This window comes from Hippocampus comes, unplaced genomic scaffold (assembly GCF_001891065.2).
Source record: "Hippocampus comes isolate QL1 unplaced genomic scaffold, H_comes_QL1_v1.1 scaffold56, whole genome shotgun sequence".
Taxonomy (NCBI): Eukaryota; Metazoa; Chordata; class Actinopteri; order Syngnathiformes; family Syngnathidae; genus Hippocampus; species Hippocampus comes.
Window position 1 is genome coordinate 992733 of NW_017842056.1, and position 18944 is coordinate 1011676.

General features: G+C 44.8%; 1 protein-coding gene across 1 annotated transcript in view; it reads left to right on the forward strand.

The window, feature by feature from the left end:
• The window catches only part of plxna3 (plexin A3), a 45738-nt gene that overhangs the window by 468 nt on the left and 26326 nt on the right, over positions 1-18944 (forward strand). The window contains exons 2-6 of the mRNA XM_019860608.1: positions 10856-11237; positions 11312-11502; positions 11943-12490; positions 12636-12800; positions 14788-14998. Coding sequence (XP_019716167.1) covers positions 10930-11237; positions 11312-11502; positions 11943-12490; positions 12636-12800; positions 14788-14998 — 1423 coding nt within the window. The 5' untranslated portion in view covers positions 10856-10929. The remainder of the gene's footprint in view (positions 1-10855; positions 11238-11311; positions 11503-11942; positions 12491-12635; positions 12801-14787; positions 14999-18944) is intronic.

Here is an 18944-nt window from a genome sequence, read left to right on the forward strand (position 1 = left end):
CCGGGCCTGCGTGGGTTTTCTCCGGGTACTCCGGTTTCCACATTCCAAAAACATGCATAGCAGGCTGATTGAACACTCTGAATTGTCCGTAGGTGTGTGTGTGTGTGTGTGTGTGTGTGTGTGCGTGTGTGTGTGTGTGTGTGTGTGTGTGTGTGTGTGTGTGTGTTCGGTGAGCGAGGGGTGTCCTCCAAGCAGAGGGACTCCAGACACTGATCCATTAAAGAACAAAGGGGGGTCGAGGGGTTGGGGGTGGAGTCCAAGGCTTGGTCCATGTTTGTCATTCCACCTCCATGTGCGACTGGAGGGGAGGGGAGTGTTGCGCCTTATCAGCGATCGATAAAGTCACGTCACATCGGATTGAAGTGTTGAATGAAAGCGAATTGCCCCGTGAAAGGAGCCTCTGATCATCCAATAGATCAATCAATAAATCGATAAGTGAGTCCACTTGGTGATCATCGATAAAGTGACTGATCACATCTGACGTCACCATCAATGATCAATTGAGCTCGAGGGAAAGTCATTTCTGTTGATCCATGAACGGATGGCCTTTGGTGGAAACTTGTTGTAAGATGCACGGTGTCACCATGTTGCTTAGTTTGGAATAATAAATGATCGGATTGTCAGCGTTGCACCTAAAAATGTCGGTGTGTTTCTCAGAGGCGCACCAACGGTCGCTGTTTGATGCTCGCTTTTTTTCCTCGACCCACCGACCTCATGGTTGAACGGAGAGATTAACAGGACATTTGGTCAACATAAGGCCCGTGGGCCACAGCTGGCCTATCCACAGTCTCGGCAGCACTTCTCTGACCATTTGAACAACTTTTATTTTTTTAATATAAATAAACAAGTGTGGTCCTCATGTGAACAGCGAATTTATTTCCTGCACATTTGAGGGAAGAGTTTGTCCCTGTGTGTGAATGTTTATCAAATTGTGATATCATGTTAATATTTGGAAATACGTCATTTTTATGTGATTATTACTAATAATAATTATAATTTGTAATGATGTTCTTCATTGTTCTTAATTTACAGGGAAAGCTTCTAAAATTAAAAAAAAATCCTTAATGTATTTTTATTTGGAAATAAATTGAAGTTTTATATTTTCTAAATTTACATTTTTCTTCTGGTACATTATTTGAGGTTTTTTTTTTTGTTCATTTCCTGTAATACAGGTCGGAAAATGAAAATTTGACATCCAGTATGTCAAATAAAGGGTGAGCTGATTGCCCCTAAAAATAAAGATGTGCCCTTCCTATGGCAGCAACGATTTGAACACCAGCTCAGTGATATGTGGCTTTTTGTTCATGAAATCCACCTTAATTCCCTGCTGAATGGAGAAAAAGTCCTTTTAAAAAATCGCTAAATTAGCTGTCCCTGTGTGTGAATGTTTATCAAATTGTCATATCACGTTAATATTTGGAAATACGTCATTTTTACGTGATTGATTAATAATAAAAATAATAATTTGTAATGATGTTCTTAATTGTTCTTAATTTTCAGGGAAAGCTTCTAAAATTAAAAAAAAAAATCCTTAAAATGTAGTTTTATTTGGAAATAAATTGGAAGTTTTATATTTTCTAAATTTACATTTTTCTTCGGGTACATTATTTGAGTTTTTTTTTGTTCATTTCCTGTAATACAGGTCGGAAAATGAAAATTTGACATCCAGTATGTCAAATAAAGGGTGAGCTGATTGCCCCTAAAAATAAAAATGTGCCCTTCCTTTGGCAGCAATGATTTGAACACCAGCTCAGTGATGTGTGGCTTTCTGTTCAACGCGCATATTACTGAGCGGCATGAAATCCACCGTGAATCCCCTGCTGAATGGCGAAAAAGTCCTTAAAAATGGCTAAATTAGCCCTCAAAAGTCCTTAAATGGTCCATAAATAAAAAGCAAGTGGAAGAGTGGGAACCCTGTTAATGGCATCGGTCCGGTGCCCGATATTTTTTGTAGACCGCTTTTACGTGTTTTGACGGACCGAGGAAGACGCTCGGCAGGCTCCCTGCCACAGTTTCGGGGCCGTGATCGCCAGCAAAGTCAAACTAGCCGCCATTACGGTTTTTCATTCCATGCAACACGCCGCCATGCCAGCCAGCCTTTGATTGCGAAGCTGTTCAAGGAAGCAATTGTTGTGGCTGCTAACTTGACTCGAACGTTTCGACTGTGGTCACTGAGCTGCAATCGCAGGCGTGTGGCTGCAACACGCTTCGAACGAACTGCGCACTGGGGCAACTGGCGCGGACGTGACTATTTTCAGTATTCAAGTGCATTTGCGCACCACTCATGTTCACCCCTGAGTATGGTCACTGTTTACTGTTACGTGTCAATCGTTCATCATCATTTTTTTCACTTGTTTTAAGTAAGTAAGTAAGATAACCTTTATTTGTCCCACACTGGGGAAATTTGCAGTCTACAGCAGCAAAATTGGGGGGAGGGAAGAAAAAAACAAAGTGTTTCAACATGTATTATACTGATGATAGTCCTGAAGGGTAAATTCAATTTGCATTGGCACACACAATCATTCAGTGAAGTTTCTCTGACTGATCAGTGAAATAACAATAATGAGCCCGATAAGGATTTATCCATGTGTTGGCGGGCCGTTGTTGATTGTGGCCGCTCAGAGATCATCGCATGCGCTGTGAGAAGTTATCCAATTTCACTCGATTGGTCCGAATTTTTTTTATTTATGACAAAACATTTCAATCCCGTTTCTTAATGTAGTCGGGTGTAGAATGAAAAAGTGTTCGGCGACAACATACATTCGGATGTTTTGCTCCTTTCTTCTTTCAAGTCACTTCAGATGATGACCACATTCGCCATCTCAAAAGTTCTGTTGCGTATTGTATCTAGTCATAAAGTTGGTCACATTTTGTTTCCATTCCCACTATTTTTTTTAATGTACAGTATTTACTATTGTAAATTGACTTCAAGCACTTTTGCTTGCTCACTGACAGACGGACATCCATCCATTGTTCGATCCACTTACCCACACGAGGGTCACTGGCATGCCGGAGCCAAACTGTTGGGACTAAGTTAATACAATTTTATGGAAGTTATGAATGTAGGTCAGTGCATTTTTTCGTGTCTCGGCCTCAGACTTTGAAGGCCTTCAGTGCACGTCATTGTCATTCTGCCACCCCGGCGCCTATTGTTGGCAAAATTGATCAAATGTTCTCTTTCGTCTTTTTTAACCTGTAGGCTTCCTTCACTGCTGTGTGTGTGTGTGTGTGTGTGAGTGTGTGTGTGTGTGTGTGTGTGTGTGTGTGTGTGCGTGCGTGCGTGCGTGCGTGTGTGTGCGTTCATGATGTCATCCAAGCAATGATAATGAGATTTCCTCTGTTTGCACTCTAGAATATCTTCCCCATCACGCTCTTATGGGAAAGATGTCGCTACACAGTTATGTCATCATGATTGTGTATACATGCGTCTCTCAAAGCGAGACCTCAACTGAGCATATGTTCCAGGGGGGTTGGGGTCAAAGTTCATCTTGTTGCATGCTTATTGTCGAGGCTGTGAGGCTTGTAACATTTCATACATGCGCACGGAAGACAGGATGGGCTGAACAACTGAAAGGAAACAATCACTTGGCCCTTTACTTTTCCGCTCTTGATGACCCTTGACCTGCAGAAGTGGGGACTGTGAGTGTGTGAGAGAGAGAGAGAGTTTTAAAGGAGACATTGTGCATTTTTCACGATGTACGACTTCCCAGGTATCTTCATAGCATGTGTCCGACGTATTTCATGGACGTAGGATCATGCATAATTGGCAGCCTTTTACGACATTCATATTTGTGGGAAACTATTCATGAAGTATCATGTTTACATTTGTTTTTCTGTGTAACCTATCCCCCTTATTTTTGGTGAAAAACTCACCTGTTGACAATTTTTGTGCGCTCTCTGAGATGCCACCAAAAGCCCCGTCTGAATAAGAACATGTGCAGGAATTATTTTGACGCGACGCATCATGACTGAAAGGCAAGCTTTGTTTGTCCAATTAGTAATTTATATTGAGATAGTGAGGTCACTTTGAAATGATATCAGTGTTTTGGGATCATTGTTTGTGGTGTATGATGGTTATTGCCAAACATTTGATGAAAAAGTGTTCGGCGACAACATACATTCGGATGTTTTGCTCCTTTCTTCTTTCAAGTCACTTCAGATGATGACCACATTCGCCATCTCAAAAGTTCTGTTGCGTATTGTATCTAGTCATAAAGTTGGTCACATTTTGTTTCCATTCCCACTATTTTTTTTAATGTACAGTATTTACTATTGTAAATTGACTTCAAGCACTTTTGCTTGCTCACTGACAGACGGACATCCATCCATTGTTCGATCCACTTACCCACACGAGGGTCACTGGCATGCCGGAGCCAAACTGTTGGGACTAAGTTAATACAATTTTATGGAAGTTATGAATGTAGGTCAGTGCATTTTTTCGTGTCTCGGCCTCAGACTTTGAAGGCCTTCAGTGCACGTCATTGTCATTCTGCCACCCCGGCGCCTATTGTTGGCAAAATTGATCAAATGTTCTCTTTCGTCTTTTTTAACCTGTAGGCTTCCTTCACTGCTGTGTGTGTGTGTGTGTGTGTGAGTGTGTGTGTGTGTGTGTGTGTGTGTGTGTGTGCGTGCGTGCGTGCGTGCGTGCGTGTGTGTGCGTTCATGATGTCATCCAAGCAATGATAATGAGATTTCCTCTGTTTGCACTCTAGAATATCTTCCCCATCACGCTCTTATGGGAAAGATGTCGCTACACAGTTATGTCATCATGATTGTGTATACATGCGTCTCTCAAAGCGAGACCTCAACTGAGCATATGTTCCAGGGGGGTTGGGGTCAAAGTTCATCTTGTTGCATGCTTATTGTCGAGGCTGTGAGGCTTGTAACATTTCATACATGCGCACGGAAGACAGGATGGGCTGAACAACTGAAAGGAAACAATCACTTGGCCCTTTACTTTTCCGCTCTTGATGACCCTTGACCTGCAGAAGTGGGGACTGTGAGTGTGTGAGAGAGAGAGAGAGTTTTAAAGGAGACATTGTGCATTTTTCACGATGTACGACTTCCCAGGTATCTTCATAGCATGTGTCCGACGTATTTCATGGACGTAGGATCATGCATAATTGGCAGCCTTTTACGACATTCATATTTGTGGGAAACTATTCATGAAGTATCATGTTTACATTTGTTTTTCTGTGTAACCTATCCCCCTTATTTTTGGTGAAAAACTCACCTGTTGACAATTTTTGTGCGCTCTCTGAGATGCCACCAAAAGCCCCGTCTGAATAAGAACATGTGCAGGAATTATTTTGACGCGACGCATCATGACTGAAAGGCAAGCTTTGTTTGTCCAATTAGTAATTTATATTGAGATAGTGAGGTCACTTTGAAATGATATCAGTGTTTTGGGATCATTGTTTGTGGTGTATGATGGTTATTGCCAAACATTTGCGGGGGGGGGGGTGGCAGTTTTTCACGATTTGTGGCAGGGTTTGGTCCCAATTTCCCTCCAACAGTAAAACTGGCTTCTTTTAAGTGTTCATCTGTCTCATTCAATGAGCCAAGCTTACAAGGGTCGCCACCATGCCGGAGCCTATACCAGCCGTCTGCGGGTAGTAGGCGGGGTACACCCCAAACTGGTCGCCAGCCAATTGCAGGGCACACGAAGATGAAACAACCATTTGCTCGCACAATCACACCAAAGGGCAATTTCGAGTGTTCCATTAACCAGCCATGCATGTTTTGGGAATGTGGGAGGAAAGCGGAGTACCCGGAGAAAACCCACGCAGGCACAGGGAGAACAGGCAAACTCCATACGGGAAGGCCGGAGTCAGAATCGAACCCTGCACCTCTGCCGCTGCGCTAACCACTCGTCCACCGTGCAGCCCAGTTTGAAATATACACAGCCCATTCACAGCAGAGGTTATCTCAAGGCACTTTACACATTGAGCAAGTCAGGAAACACACTTCTCATACATGAAAGAAAACCACCGGGATCCCACATGAGCAAGCACTTGGCAGCGGAGGCTAGGAAAAACTCCCTCGAAGGAGGAAACCTCAAACAGAACCCAGGCTCTGTGGGGCGACCGTCTGTCTCGCCCGATTGGGCGCAACAGCAGCCATATCGACAACACGAAGAGTCCCAGGAACACAAGTCAGCCCCCATCTCGCGCCACATACGTGCTCTGCATTGATGTTAACACACAGAACGTATCAAAATGCTCTTAACGTTGAATGTAAAAGGGCTTGACCGCGAAGTCTTCCTCTCGGTGAACTTTCCACAATAACGAGCAGCTAGCTCACGCCACTCATTATCTATAAACGCTACCTATTAATTTGCCAACTTAGACGGCGAGTTTGTGGAGCATTCACTCCGCTGCCAAGACCTGCGTTATGGTGTGCTGAATGTCGAATCACCTGCCCCTTTGCGTGGCAGCCCGTGTGCGCTGGTGCGTTGAGGAGCAGCTCGGAAATGCCTGCGCTGGCTTGTTTGAAGTGAATTGAATTGTTTTCGTGGCTGTAAAAGTGTCCGCATGTGCATGAATGTGAGGCATATTTAGATGGGGGATATATTTGGGGTTGCAACTTCCTGATTTGCTTGCCCTTTTCGGGCACTTCTAAACTGTTGCGGAGCTGATGCTGCCCTTCCGTATCTCATTCACACACCGCCTAAGTCAAACACTTCCAACATTATTCTTTCCTAAATTATTTTTATCAGCAGATTTTAGGCTGAGTTACAGAATATTTTAATCTTACATACCTGACCCTACATGCAAAAAGAAATCCATTAATGAAAAACGGCACTTTGGGGAAAAAAAAAAAAAAGAACCCGACCCTGAGTGTTTCCAAATCTTCATGCCAGCTACCCAAATACACGACGATGTCGTCAAAGTAAAACTCACAGTTTTATGCATGAGTCTTTGAAATTTGGCCGATGCGCTTTGGAGGCCGAATGTCATGACGCTATGTTGGTAAAATCCATCCGGGGTCACAAAAGCGGACATTTCTGATGCATGCGGGTTAAGGGGAACTCGCCAATAACCCTTTAACAGGTCAGGTTTGGCTACTAATTTTGACGCACCAACAAGGTCAACGCAATCCCCCATTCGCGGCAGACGATATGAGTCAGGCTTAGGAATGTTGTACAGCATTAGGGGGCAAGAGTGATTTCCCGCCCGGACGAGACCCTAAATTTATGTGATGCACCCGTCTGTCTAGGGTTCGGTGCATTACATAAACGGGAAGAAAATCACTCTCGGTCCCAAAGGGTGTGTTGAAAAAAAAAAAAAAAAACGGCCCGAACAATCATCAAGGTATCTGGTTTAAAAGAACGCAAATGAGCCAAAAGGCAAAAATGTTGGTACTGAATCGCGATTTCCAGCGTATCCAACAAAAAGGTCAGGAAAACGGATCAATGACAAAAGGCAACAAGAACTGGCACGAAGGATCTTTAAACCTGGTGCCGTTAGTTGTTGGCCAATCAGGAAGGGCCGCTCCTTAGTTTTCGCAGAGATCCTATTCTAGACAGGAGTACCCACTCCCAGTGCCATATCAATTGGATTTCTTGCAGGCAAGATGTGTCTTTTCTCTTTTTCGTCTGCCTTTTTTTTTTTTCCCCCCAGCGTCGCTGTTCTTCATGAAAGGAAAGTTGGGCTTTGGATCAGAGGCCAGACAGCGTCTTGTGTGAACGGGAAGCAGTGGAAGCTGAAACAGGGTTGTGAACTTTAACACCTGACACTTCTCGCACCAACTGGTGTGTTGAAAGTCACGCCCCATAAACTCAAGTCAAGAGTGGCCAGACACAGCTAAGCACGGAAACAGGGGCTCCGCGTTTTCCAGCGGTGTTTCATTCGATCCGGGTTTCAAGTTTTTGATATGGTTTTGCTGGTATGTCATTGGAATAAAACCACACATCGATGGTTAAAAAAAGGGGAGATTTTGTCTTTGGGCTACATCACCGAGCTCGAGGCATACTAATTTGAGTCGGCACACACATCCTGCGGTTACTCCGACAGTGTGTAGTAATGATGTGTGTGTGTTGCCTGTGTCTCATTTGCTGACCTTAATGAACTCCCTTGGTCACTGGTGCCATAGCAACAGTTGCCAGGACTTCCAGACAGTGAGATCACTATTAAAAAAAAAACTCTTAAAAGTTTGCGCTTCAAAAATGCCCCACATAGCACAATTAAGTAACCATAACAAGCAAATGCACAAACACATTCATCAATTTTCACATAAGAATTAGTTATTGTATAATTTTTAAAATAAATAATACAATTGAAATGAGAATGAGTGGTTGCTTTATGTTAGGGCAATGGTTCTGAACCTGGGTTGGATCGAACCGCAGGGGTTCGGTGAATCTGTCTTCGACGGAGCCTCTGCCATGGAGGTTAAGACACACCCAACTCAACATGTCAATTAGTTATGACACGCCCGATTGGCCATCATTGGCTGATTCATTTTGTGCACAATTAAAAAAACATATGCTTATGTCTTGAAATTGTATTCAAGTTTTTTTCTGTTTTTAATAAATGCTTTTTTTTTTTTTAAAGTATTGAATTTGTGAAAAAAAATCCTATTTTTATTTTACACTAATGAGGTGTTCGGTGAACGTGCAATTGAACTGGTTGGGTTCAGTACCTCTAACAAGGTTAAGAACCACTGTGTTCGATGGTCTGGCCTGTTTGTCCCATTTTGGAACTCAAATGTGGCCCTTGAGCACCAAAGTTTGCCCCGACTAGCTCTGAAACCTCCAAGCTAGCAAGCCTTTGCTAGCCGGTGCATTAGTTAGCATATGTAAACCGCCACTTCCTGCTTGCTTGCATGGCAGCCGTGATGATTAGTGGTTAATGAGACGGAATCCACCAGCACGTCGCCTTAATAAAGTTGGAGTCCGACGCAGCAGTCATGGCCGCACACAGGCATGCGCACACACACTGAAGCCCAAAGAGGCAGTGAAAGATCAGCACATTAACTAATTAGCCTGCCGGGCTGAGGGGCGACACCAGAGAGGAGCGCTCGACAGATGGACCTGTGTGTGTAATTCTTGAAGTGCTCTTCAGTGTCATTTGACCATCCATCAACCTGCCAACTTTGACTTGTTATTTTTGTATTCATTTACCTCCGGCGAGGGCATTTTTAGCCAGGTATTCCGCCTCCACAGCAACAAATGTTCAGATGTAAAAGAGGCGTTGAGAGTAAACAGTAGGCCATATCACATTCAGTTCAATCACAGAATATTTTCCCCCCGATCCAATTTCTATTTGTAATGATTTTTTTCCCTCTTTGCTTCGAGGAAGCAAATGGAGTCATATGAACATGGGCTTTCTCATTGAGGCCACTTTTGTCCTGTCTGGAGGAAATCAAAACCTGGATGGCACTGAATTTCCATCTCGAGAAGGCAGAAGTGATTTAAGGTGTTTTGTCCCAGCGGCCCTCGTACATCCCATCCGGTGGACTTGGGCCCCCTGGCTCCTTATCGTAACAGTCTCCAACTTGGGTCTTAAAGTGGACAGTGATTTGAAATTGTTGCTGTTGTTAAATCCAGCTTCCTTCATCTTAGGCAGCTGACCAAAGTAAGAGCACTTTGAAACAGTCATTCGTGCCATCGTCACATCTCGGCTGGATTACTGTAACGCACTTTGCTTTGGAGTCAGCCTATCCTCCATGAAGCATCTCCAGTTGGTCCAAAATGCCGCTGCTCGCCTCTTGACGGGTACTCGTAAGAGGGAGCGCAGAACTTGTACTTGTGGCATCCCTTCACTGGCTCCCTATCGAGTTCTTTTGAAAATCCTACGATTTGTTTTCAAATCTTGAAATGGACTCGCCCCACCTTACCTCCTCTGGGCCCCTCCTCCCCTACACACCTGCTCGATGCCTCAGGTCAGAGTAGAGTTTTCAGTGCTCGAGAAACACACTTGAGTTGAGTGATTAAAAACCCTACTAAACATTAACTAAGCAGCACGAGAGGGATTAATGTACTCACCAACCTTTTTGAAAGTGATTCAGTCACTGGTTCGGTCATCGTTTTACAAAGTCAAAACAAATGTTTGGAAATGTCATTTATTTGGATGAAACACAAAAGATAATCCGTTTCCTCTAATGAAGGACTACACAAATCATGGTTAAAATTATTATACAAATGTCAAATCCAAACAGTAGTGAGCTGGAACTCACCCGCCCCGCTAATGACGACATGCCCGATCGAAAATGGCAAGATGTATTAATTAGTTGCGCTATTTTTCAAAGGTTCCAGGGGGATTTTCCTTGCAAATGCACCGTCTCGGATGTTCTTGGAATCTGCCGGGGCCACCCGGCCGGTTTGGGATTCCCGAGAGCTCCGACTACCACGGGGGCATCACCGATGCCTCTACATACTTTCCATTTCTTCTGTAACTCCTCCTTCAACCGACTTGCATGTTCCTTCCTTCTACCGCACCAAATGCATTTTTCATTCTTAAAATTGAGGCGAAGGTGCTACCGTTGTGATTATTCACTCAAAAAAATGTCACAAAAAGTACATGTGCTGAAATGATCATAATCTTGTCTCGCTAATGGATTGAGTTACTTTTGGATCCTTTTAGTTGAATGCAAAGTTATTATTGTTCTGGTGCATAGATGGCAACGGATGCATACACCGGTTCGTTGGACCTTCTCGCGGAAGAGTGTTTTTGTTCTGCCTGTCACGATACCCGCATGTTGCTGGCAGATGAACAAAGATACGCTCTTTGTAGGGAATAATGGCTTTTGGACCAATGAAGTAAAGTTGGTCCATTTCCCAAGGCGCACCTTTTGATCTTCTGACTATCGCCGCTCGAAAGTTAACTTCTCGCTTGCTTTCTGCTTGTTTTTGCAGTCATGACCTGCTGACACTCTTCATCCACCCGTGGACAACTCCTCCTTCCTTTCCCGTCTTGTCCATCTCCCACCATGCTTCCCTCCCCCGTCCCCGCCCTCTCGCTCCTCTTGCTCTCCTGGCCCCTCCTCCTCCTCTGTGCTCCGGCGGCAGCGCCTCCCCCCCTGGTGGCGGCAGGTGGCCGAGCGGCGTACCGGGTGTTTGACACCTCCCTCACCCACCTGACCGTCCACAAGAGGACAGGCGAGGTTTTCGTCGGAGCCGTCAACCGAGTCCTCAAGCTGTCGGCCAATCTGACTGAGATGAGGAGTCACATGACCGGACCGGTGGAGGACAACGCCAAGTGTTACCCCCCACCTAGCGTCAGGGCCTGCGCTCACCGGTCTGTCTCACCCGATTTGCCGCGACTGTCTTGTCTGTTTGTACGTCCGTCTGCTTACTTGTACGTTTCCCCAGCCTGGACTCTTTGGACAACGTGAACAAGCTTCTCTTGGTGGACTACACGGGTAACAGGCTGGTGGCGTGCGGATCCATCTGGCAGGGCGTGTGCCAGTTTCTCCGACTGGAGGACCTCTTCAAACTGGGGGAGCCTCACCACCGCAAGGAGCACTACTTGTCCGGTGCCAGAGAGGCTGATGGGATGGCAGGTAGGCGGGGCTCCTCACACCTCCTTCACACCGGCGCCTCTCCAAATGCCGCTCGGGTTTCGAAGCCGCATTCGTGACGAGTGTCACGATCGGTTTGAAGGACTTGACAGATGTGAAGGATTGAGTAAGCTTCACGAAATTACAGGAATCCCTCGATTTACGAACGAGTTCCGTTCCTGCGCTGGCAACGTAACCCGTATTTCAGCGTAAATCGGATTTTACCGTTAAAGTTAAAATTTACGTCAAAGTAAAAAAAAAAAAGTAAAATATATTTTAAAAAATAATAGGAAGAAGATGCTGCTGAGAGCTCCGATTAGGCAGCCGCTTCCAGAACGATCCAGTTTCGTCCACGTTGAAAACTTGCTCCGCAAGATAACTCGCGCCATCACGGATTATCTTGGCTAGACGACCCGGAAAAACTGTGATAACCTTCTCTGTAGGTGTGGTTGTTGGCGAGGACGACTGGACCAATGACCCCAAGAGAAAGAAAACGGCAAAGGGCGGCAGCCGCCTCTTCATCGGCGCCGCCATCGACGGAAAGTCGGAGTACTTCCCGACGCTGTCCAGCCGGAAGCTGGTGGCCGACGAGGAGAGCGTCAACATGTTCTCGCTGGTCTACCAAGACGAGTTTGTGTCATCGCAGATCAAGATCCCGTCGGACACGCTGTCTCTCTACCCGGCCTTCGACATCTACTACGTCTACGGCTTTTCCAGCCGCACTTACGTCTACTTCCTGACGCTGCAGCTGGACACGCAGCTGACACAGATGGACGCCGGGGGAGAGAAGTTTTTCACCTCCAAGATCGTGAGGATGTGCTCCAACGATACAGAGTTCTACTCCTACGTGGAATTCCCTCTAGGATGCACCAAGGACGGCGTGGAGTACCGACTGGTGCAGGCTGCCTTCAAACAGAAACCGGGACGGCGCTTGGCTCAGGCACTCGGACTGTCGGAGGACGACGATGTCCTCTTTGTCATCTTCTCTCAGGTGATTTTTATTTTTTTTTTTTTTCGGTGCTTCTCAAAGTGGGGTTCGCCATCTCCCGCTGTGGGTGCTCAGTTTATTGAAGGCGGTGAAGTTCTTAGCAATGACAGCTTGAAATGGTGCATGTGCGTGTGTGTGTGTTGTTCAGGGTCAGAAGAACCGCTCGAACCCCCCCAGAGAGACCCTCCTGTGTCTGTTTACGCTGCACGACATCAACCTGGCCATGAGAGAGAGGATACGCTCCTGCTACCGCGGGGAGGGCCGCCTCTCGTTGCCGTGGTTACTCAACAAGGAACTGCCCTGCATTCATACAGTGAGTCACGTCGCATCTGATCAAACTGCAGCCACGCACGCCCTTATGTGTTACAGGTGTGCACTTATTTGCCCTGAAGGAGGCAAAAATCCTACCTGTCATGATAAAAGCTTGCTGACATCCTGAAGGCCGAATCCACTTGTCACATATGTAGCCAGTTTTTGCGGGCTTCCATTTACACTCATGGAGTCAGCACCGAAACACCTGGCTGCCAGATTACACTCGTTAGCAAATGGATGCTAACACTGCACTCCTGCTTACCTTTTGGCTTTGGTTAGGGATGGGTACCGAGGACCGTAACCTTTGGGGTAAGGACCGATATTGGTCGCTACGACCGATGACCGATTCTCGTGAAGTCACTTGGTGCTATGTTTTGGTTTCAAAGCACGATTTTCCATGGCGCGCTTGAACGCAGCATTATACGCACATTCGCGTGAAGATGTCACCCACTCAGACAGGTTTTCTTTCGCACACGCCAAAAAGACATTTCCAGGTTTGGAAGCGAGCGAGACTTGGCCGCCGCCAATAATTTTTTTTAATTAAAAAAAACGAACAACACTTTATTTATTGTTTATATATTTCTATTAATTTACATTCATTTATTGTTTATATGATGAATACTTTATTCATTGTAAAATGTCATACTTTTTATTTTGACTTCATCCTCTGGCTCATCTGTTTTAAATTGATTGATTATAAATCAAATTTTATGTATTGAAAATGAATGAAACCGGATGTGGTGGCGCTATCATGCAAATTGGCTGAATTGTGGAAAAGGGAGAGCTGCTTAATCGCAGACCAGCGGCAGGCTGTGCATTTGATACCTTGGCCTTCCGTGGGGATTCACCTGCCGTAATCACGCTCTTAATACCATCGCTGTCATGTCTGAATTCCAGCAAGCAGTAATGCTACACAAAAACTCAACAGCTGAATATGGTGGGAGCAAGCCTTGGTCCGATTTACCATTAGAAGACGGGAAAATGCTGACATTGTTCGGCACCCATCTGGTCCCGTGAGGTGAATTTTGAATATAACTGGTGAAAGAAACAGCCCCATTGCTAATATCCTTTAAGTTACATGGGTCAATACTATTGATTGCAAAGGCCGCGAGCAGATTCGATTGACTTGAAAGCCCGTAGAACAGGGGTGTCCAACCCCCGGGCCTCAAGTGCGGCTTGCCTGCACGTTTTAGATGTTTCCATCCTCCAACACACCTATTTCCAATGATTAGCTCATCAGGAAGCTCAACGGAAGCCTGGTGACGCTAATCCTTGGAATCAGATGTGTTGGAGGAGGGAAACATCTAAAACATGCAGGATGGAGGCTCTCGAAGACCAGATTTGGACACCGCTAACATAGAAGCTGAAATCTGATTGGATAAGAAGAGAAAAACATTCACAATGTGTAAACGCACTGGAAGCAGCGCAGTCCAAAAAAAATGCGATGAAATGGAATGAGTAGACTCTTTTTCATGGTGAAAAGAAATCATTTAGGTTGTAAATCTTTAGCCTCGTCATTTTTGAAAAATCTTTTTCTGAAAACAATGAACACATAAAACCCACAAAAAAATTCAACAAAGAATAAATGTGTTTTCAGATGAGCATGACCAACCACGGACAAAAAAAATATAAAATGTTTTTAGTAAGCACAATGATATTTACAATTGATACTGTGACCGTAAGTTAAAAATGACTTAGGCAGTTATTCTTTTAGTTGAACAAAATGTAGGTCAGCGCTTGTGATGATGTCTCGGCCAACAGAGAAGTCCTTGCTAGAACACGCTGTCCTCTCACCAACCCTATTTGGAAATAGTAAAAACAAAAGATTGGCCGAGTTGTTTAATTTGCTAAACTGGCTGGCCGAGCAGGCACTCCAGACAGGCCAATTATTTGTACACAACACATTCAGAAGTCACTTGTGCAGTACATCATGTGTCCCCCATTAAGAGAGCCATTGTGTGTCATGAAACAGTTGTTGTTTTTGTCAGCCCAAGCAGATTGGAGACGACTTCTGCGGCCTGGTATTGAATCAGCCGCTGGGGGGTCTACGCGTCATCGAAGGAAGTCCGTTGTTCGAGGACCGCACCGAGGGCATGGGCGCCGTGGCGGCATACACGTACGGCGAACACACTGTGGTTTTTGTGGGGACACGCAGCGGCCAACTGAAGAAGGTGAGCGCTTTTTGGATGCATTGGATCTGTCCACTTTTACGACATCAACGACAGACACGAGAGTACAATGGTGCCGTGAAATACAAGCGAGCCAGCTTCCGGGTTTTTTGAGACATGAGCCATCAATCGGAGGAATTGATTGGGGATTTGGATGCATTGGATCTGTCAACTTTTACGACATCAACTACAGACACGATAGTACAATGGTGCCGTGAAATACAAGCGAGCCAACTTCCAGGTTTTTTGAGACATGAGCCATCAATCGGAGGAATTTTTTTTTCCTTTGACCCGGGAGGAAACAAAACCAAAAAAAAAAAAAGACATGAGCGCTGTATGGTGGCAGTGAACAGAACTTAGCTCACCTGACAGCAAGCAGCACATAGTGAACGAATCTTTGAAAAAGAGGGTTGAAGCTGTTTTAATGACACTTCCTGTTAAAGGTTACTGTCAAACTAAACATAAAGCAAACAGAATTATACAGCCAAATGACGTTTGCAGTCAAATTGTTAGTGAAAGCAGGTTTGGAAAAAAAAAAGAAATAATCGAACGAATAAATTGTCCTGACAAGTAAAATTGATTACGTCTAATAGTGACACAGTGGAGCAGTGGACAAATTAACTTGTCACGGTCGTGTGAGAAATCAAACCTGATATCGCTTATCCACACCATTTGCAGTCAAATTGTTAGTGAAAGCAGGTTTGAAAAAAAAAAAAAGAAATAATCGAACGAATAAATTGTCCTGACAAGTAAAATTGATTACGTCTAATAGTGGCACAGTGGCGCAGTGGACAAATTAACTTGTCGCGGTCATGTGAGAAATCAAACCTGATATCGCTTATCCACACCCGAAGTACGTGTGTGCGTGCAGGTCATGTTTCTTGTGCGTGCACACGCACAAATCAAATGCAATGTCTTCCCCTACACACACACACACACACACACACACACACACACACCATTGTGTCAGGCCAAGGAATGGGGGGGGATCATGTGGGCTGTTACATACGAGACAGTAATAGAGTAAATGTATTTGATAGAAAGATAATGAGAGGACTTGTACTCTACCGTCAGCTGATTGGCTCTGAGAGTGTGTGTGTTCGTGTGTGTGCGCGTGCGTTTGTGTCAGTGTATGCGTGCGTGCGTGCGTCATCTTTTCAAAACAAACAGCACAGGGCAGGGAGGAGACACGCTGTACTGACCGCATGCACACACACACACACACACACACACACACACACACACACACACACGCTCGCATTTGTGTTTGTGAAGGGCAACTGGGGTGAAATATTTCGTGTACTTTTTTTTTCATTGCTGTACAAGACCAGGATTATAATGTGACTGTCATGGTCATGTCACTACATACAAACACGCCATGCGCCGGAAAGTTGTTGGTCACTAACAAATGTTTACCTAGTAGAGTGTGTGTGTGTGTGTGTGTGTGCGTGTGTGCGTGTGTGCGTGCGTGCGTGCGTGTGTGTGTGTGTGTGTGTGTGTGTGTGTTGGGGGGGTGTGGTGCATGTGTGTGTTCCCTTGGCAGCAGTAAGTGTCTATCATAAAAACATACATACAGTACACACAGCCACACACACACACACACACACACACACACACGAGTACACACAGGCACACACGCACTCAGTTGCTTGCATTCTTGTCGTCCTCTTGGCTCATTCCATTACTCTTTGTCCTTCTAACAACAATTTTTAAAACCCATAAACATTTTCCCCAAGGACACACATACAAACACACTCTCTCATAATAGTGTGTGTAGTCTGAATCGAAAAATAACCCTTTTATGGCGTGTCCGTGTGTGTGTGTGTGTGTGTGTGTGTGTGTGTGTGTGTGTGTGTGTGGTCAGCGGGCTGACACACCCAGTCTAAATGTGAACATGGGAGGAAACCCAGTGTGTGCCTGCCACACGCTAGTATCGCGGATGGCGTCACCGCACTCATGGAGCAAGCTACTAGCCTGGCAGCTGCATCGTGCCGCTAGGCCACTGGAGCTAGCGGCTAGCCTAGCCTCGGCTGGAAACAGCCACACAAAAGAAAGCATACTTATGTCCTTAAATTATGACATTCCATGGCCCGAAAATGGTCTTTTTCTTTGCGGAGCAGATTTATGTATGAATGACTTAATTTGAGGCGCAACTTTCTAATTTTGTGGCACAATTGTATTTATTTATCTTTATATTGCAGGTTAATCCCAGCGATCTGAAGCTTGGGTTTTAGTAACCGAAAAAAATATGACAGTATAATGAATGAGTAATTAGTTTCCTTTTTTTGTATAATCAATATTTTTTTCTCTTAAATATACATCGTGGATAGAAATAAACAATAATTCCTTGTCTCATGGTGTACAGTAATTCACTTCCGGTTTCCGGTTCACTTTGGCTGGTAGAATTTCTCTCCACAGCCCATTTTTTTTTGTATAATCAATATTTTTTTCTCTTAAATACACATCATGGATAGAAATAAACAATAATTCCTTGTCTCATGGCATACAGTAATTCACTTCCGGTTTCCGGTTCACTTTGGCTGGTAGAATTTCTCTCCACAGCCCATTTTTTTTTAATTTGCCTGCTCGTTTTCTGTGAAAAGTTGGGTGTTCGCCGCTTTAATGCAGTTGCAACCAGGCGTCTGTGAAAAATGAAATCAATGACCCAAGCACTTAATTGCGGTGAGAACCGTGCCAGCCGTGTCAATCTTAGGTTAACTGAGAAATTAGAATGGCTTGACTGTCAGATTCAGACTGCACCAGCTTCGAGTGGAGAAGAAAAGGGGCTCCTCCCTCTGCTCTGAAAGCAAAAAAAGTTTGAATCGATTGATCGTGAGTCAGCCTAGGGACTGTTGGTTGTGTTATGACTTTGGCTGCTGAATATTATCTTGGTTGGCAGTTCAACACTCATCAGATATGCCAACTTGCTGAAAGAACACAATTATATTGTCCTCGGTTGTTTTTATTTCATCACTCTCTGTGTCTGCTGTGAGTCGTGTCATCAAAGGAGCAACTCCACAACTTAGCCGCATGAGTAGCTAGTCAAAGCTTATTATTAGCTAACTGATGCCACGTAGGTCGCGACTTGAGCCCCGACCCCCAATTACCCGCAGTAGGTGTCGTGAGAGACGCGCGTGGATCCTTTTTGGGACCGCGATCGATTCTCATTTTTGCTATCACAATGTTTATGTTTTGATGAGGTTCAAAATGCAAATTTTGTCTTAATGACTGGTGGTTTCGAGCCTTCGACAATGATATTGTCCTCGGTTGTTTTTATTTCATCACTCTGTGTGTCTGCTGTGAGTGGCGTCGTCAAAGGAGCAACTCCACAACTTAGCCGCATGAGTAGCTAGTCAAAGCTTATTATTAGCTAACTGATGCCACGTAGGTCGCGACTTGAGCCCCGACCCCCAATTACCCGCAGTAGGTGTCGTGAGAGACGCGCGTGGATCCTTTTTGGGACCGCGATCGATTCTCATTTTTGCTATCACAATGTTTATGTTTTGATGAGGTTCAAAATGCAAATTTTGTCTTAATGACTGGTGGTTTCGAGCCTTGCAGTCAACGGAAAGCGATAGAGCCTGGTGGACTAGTAGTTACCTCACAGTTCTGAGGTTCTCCGACCTTTCTGTGTGCGACCCATTTTCAACACTTGAGGTTGGTCAGAAATTTGTACACATGTGGACTGACCAACTGCTTAGATTTGTGGGGGAAAAAAGTGGAATTGACCAAATTGCCGCACAGCAGTCATCCGTTTTAGACAGACGACAAATAATTAAAAAAAAAAAAGGTGGTGTGGCCATCAGAGCGTTTCGAGACCAAAGTGCTTCCTGCTGACTGAAAGAATTTGAAGAAAACAAGCAAAAATGACATATTTATTTTGTGACTGGAAGGTGGAACGCATCAGTTGGTGGTCTTGCTATTTATTATCCATTGTCTAAGTGTGTGTGTGTGTGTGTGTGTGTGTGGGTGTGTGT